Source organism: Gavialis gangeticus, unplaced genomic scaffold (genome assembly GCF_001723915.1).
Source record: "Gavialis gangeticus isolate Ggan-Ray unplaced genomic scaffold, GavGan_comp1, whole genome shotgun sequence".
In the NCBI taxonomy this organism is placed as follows: Eukaryota; Metazoa; Chordata; order Crocodylia; family Gavialidae; genus Gavialis; species Gavialis gangeticus.
In genome coordinates this window covers 280,640-284,870 of record NW_017729003.1, presented here as the reverse complement: position 1 = coordinate 284,870, position 4,231 = coordinate 280,640, and the positions used below count along the sequence as shown (strand labels likewise).

The window sequence follows — 4,231 nt, the reverse complement described above, 5'->3', positions numbered from 1 at the left end:
AAGTTCCCAAGAGAACATCAAGAAGTGCAAAAGTCTGTAGTACCCTTGAGAAGGGAAGAGAAGTCAAGAAAACCATAACTAGGAATTAAATCGGAACAAGTGCCTTTGAGAACGTCTCACCTCTTCCTCCAGGAATATGATTTAATAGCTGAACTAGTGTTTTAAGTGGAGCCAAAAACCACCTCTATAGAGCAAATCTCAGATAAAATGAAGTTTTGAACTCTACACCTAAACTGGACTCCCTTACGATGAAGCTACAGAAGAATACAATGGTATCGGTTTAATCCATGGAAAACAAAAAAGGAAGTAAAAAAAATAGCTTGTTTGGCGACTAGCTCAGCACATGGAAAGAGAGCAAACAATGATTAGTCAAGGGAGGAAGGGTTTTTATACCTTTTGCATATACCTCCTAAAGGTAAATTACTGCTGAAAAATTGCTCGTGACCTTATAACTAGGCACACAACTTCTGCTTTGGGAAGTTGTCAAGGCAATCTCATGAAGGAGAACAATCCATTCCCTCTTGAACATGGCAGTGTCTTGGGTTGCATATCTCACAACCAATGACAATGTACAACTGGCAAATATTAACAAAAACACCTGTAGTACATTGGATAAAATAAGATGCCAAGTACTTAAACATTCACGTTAAGCTGGCTCTTATTTTGAGTGAATTTCTCTAGTCTGCAGGAAATTCTGTAGTAGGTTGATAAATCCATAGCTGCAGAATCACGGAAGACTATAATTCACAAGCAAAAATGAAAATTCACTGATGTTTATTAGGAGAAAGATGTGCACTTATTTTAAAAACCCCCACAAATAGAGGTTAACACTTCTGTTTTCAAGAGAAGGTTTGTTCAATGTTCTTACTTACGCGAGACCACATCAGTGCCTTATTACATTTTCAGCATTTAGTATACATCTGTCAGTTCCTTGCTTTCAAGCAGTAACAAAAGCCACAGAAGAGAATTCAAGGACATCTCTCTTGTAACAATGCTTAAACTGTGGATTACAGAATTAGAATTTTAAAACGTACCTCAAATTTATTTCACATAATAGTATTTTTCTTTTTTGAAATGAAACCTATTCTATCAGAGGCCTCTCTTTTTTAGCCTTTTTTATACTATTGTAACAATTAGCTTGCATTCTGTTAGCACCTCTTTTCCAAAGTGCTTTTTGAGATTTTTGAACAAGGTGGGCACTATGTTTTAAATAGTTAATGATGTACATGACCTGGAGTCTTATTTATAAAAGAATATATATTTTTCTCTTTGATATATTTACAGAAACAAGTGTCAAACCTAAATACTGGCCCTATCTTGATACAAGTCCCATCAGAAAGTGATATATTTGACATCATCTTAAATTTTCCCATTATAACCTTGCCAAGTGATCTAGGAATTCTATTTAATAAAAATGCTCAAAACACATGGTTAGAAACAAGTGAACATTTACTGTGGTTAGAAAACAAAATAAAGACGAGTTTCCAGATGGGACAATGGTCAGTTTTTAGGCCTGCCACAGGCTGGACAGTATCACTTGTACTGGAAAACTACAACCTTACTAATATAATGTAATAATGCACTTGATCCCATGTTGGTTTAACAGGTGTAATATACTATATTCACATTATTCTAAACTCTCCTTAAGAGCTAAAATGAGCTATAGTGAAGAAATTTATTTTTTCTGCTCTCACCTTAACTGAACATTTTAAATTATTACTTTTGACTTGATACTTTGAATGCTGTCTATTAAGATAATCAGTCTGCAATTCTTTTATAGCATTGGCAAATATGAAAATGTATGTACAAGTGTTAGTAAATATCCAAAATGCCACATTTCCTTCTTAAGAATGTATTCAATAAAGTGTTAGGCATGTCACAAACCAAGCTTTTGTAAACAAGCGATAAATTACTGATTATAATCAATTCTGATTATAACCAGGTACATATTAATCATAAAATACACATTCTCTAATTATTTTTCCATGGCCCACATATGCAAATATATGAGATAAACCACTTAAAATTATCAAGAGCATATAAACCTACTCAACAAGAATTTATGAAATATAAAACAAAATAAGATGCCAACGTCAAGAAAAAAGTGACACTTTGTTCCACTGCAAAGTGAAACCAAACAATTTATTTGTGCTAAATGAATGGAAAGAATGTATTCAGAATACATTTCTTTTTACATTGTACCAGTTTAGGCTGCTATATAAGCATTCATTAATTCCATGTTGTGCTACTTTCTATGTTCTCTGTTTTGTTTCTACCAAGCAATACAACATTTCTGGCTGTTACGCCAATATATTCCTATAAGATGATCATTATACCATATTTTTCTAATAGTCTTTTGAACATTTAGAATACTTGTTCAAACTTTATTTTAGGGGAATCACAATTAATATATTTTAACAAGAAAAAAAGGTGTTCTCTACAATCAACATTGGCTTCTGCAGCAGAAATCAAAGAGCACACTTTAATCAGCCACTAGTAACCTGTTGGCAGGACCACACTTGCAGAAGTTCTTTATGATAGAACACACAGTATGGATAGCTTACAAGTTAATGTAAATGGTGAAATGAAACCAATCAAATTTTAAGGTCCATAAATCATACATTCTATATATTCTGACAAGCAAATTTCCCCACATTTAACTTCAAACTGTACCATACATTTGAGGTGTTTATTCTTAAGAGGAGAAAGTATGGATGCATCACGTGTGCTGAATACTGAACCTGTATTAAGCTTATTTATTAGGTGATACAATAATAATATGCATCTTGGGCACTAATTAAAGATGACTGACTCATTTTTGCACTAAAAGCTGTATCTTCAAATTACTGAAATGTAGTGCTGATTTACCATATGCTTGGTAAATACCATAATATTTAGGAGTTTATAATAAGTCTATCATGCCTGTAATTTTATGCAAATTGTTATGAAAAAAAATTAAAAAAAGGTATCCCTTTAATTTTATAAACCTAAAAGCCAGGAAAACAAAGCTTTGGAGCCTAGCAAAACAACATACTGTTGTATTACCAAATAGAGTAGCAAATATTCCAGCCAGAGAATGGACATACATGTAGTTCAAGTAAACACTGATGGAAATTTCTGTTAAGTTAGTGTTGTAGACCCAAAACATTGGCTGCATTTTATACAAATGTTTACAACACAATTAACAGTGAAGCCTATATAACCTCAGTGCAAATAAGTCAAATCCAAATACGCCAAGTAAGCCTTTGGCTTTTAGTAAACTGCTCTGTGTTATGAGTCCAAATTTGAATACAGATTGCTGAGCACATGCACTAAGGCTGAGAGGAGGGATGCACTGAATGCTGAAAAGTGGACGACTGCAACGCTGTTGATTGAGCCATAGGCTGCACAGGTGGTGGTGGTGGTGGTGGTGGTGGTGGTGGAGGAGGAGGAGGTGGTGGCTGCACCGGGGTCTGCGTGTTTGGAGAAGGAGGTGGAGTGGGACGCTTAAATTTGTCAGGGCTGTTGCTTCTTCGTGGTGATGGCCTCTGCAGAGCAAATATTGAAATAATGTTTAACAATTCTAAAAAACTTTGAGTGATCAGGTCTTTAACACAACTCAGTGCACTGGTTAAGACAAAATTCAAAATAACAATTAACTGAGGAAGCCGATAAAGACACTGAACAGACTCACAATACAGTGAAATCCACTCAAATTTTGAGTTTGATGTTACTCTGCAAGACATGAGTGAAGCACACATTTAAGGCAAAAATATTCACTGGCAACTAGTGAGAAAGGAAGAAGTAGCATACACCTTCAGGGCATCACTAACTGATGGCCTACGGGGAAAAAAATTAATGGGGAAGCTCAATTAAGGCAGCAATTCATCTATGCTTGGCTAAGCAGCAGGTGCTAATGGGCAGCTCACTGAATTTTGGCAGGGTGCAAATTCAAAGCAAATCATGCATATCTAAATTCATATGGCAAGATTACAAATGATTTTAAAATGTTCATGTTTGATAATGAGGTAAAGTACAAATCTAACAAGGTCTTCTGTATGATAAAAGTGTCACAAATGGGACTACATCCTTTTGAGCTCCTACAACTAAACAGTGGCTAAACTGTAGAATTTCTCCCTACCAGACATCTGGTAAGTCTGTTGGGGTTGGGGGAGGGAAGGATTGGGGCTGGGACAAGCTGCCCAGGTGGGGCAATCGCCAGGCAGGGAAGGCGGGGAGGGGGAGTGTTACT

The 4,231-nt window shown here is 35.6% G+C and overlaps 1 protein-coding gene across 1 annotated transcript in view; it reads right to left on the bottom strand.

Moving 5' to 3' along the window:
- Positions 1–3,224: 3,224 nt before the first annotated feature.
- Positions 3,225–4,231, bottom strand: part of CCDC6 (coiled-coil domain containing 6) — a gene marked incomplete at its 5' end in the record, with an annotated part of 111,608 nt that continues 110,601 nt past the window's right edge. Inside the window, one exon of the mRNA XM_019507720.1 lies at positions 3,225–3,527. Within this exon, the coding sequence (XP_019363265.1) occupies positions 3,312–3,527 (216 nt within the window). The remainder of the gene's footprint in view (positions 3,528–4,231) is intronic.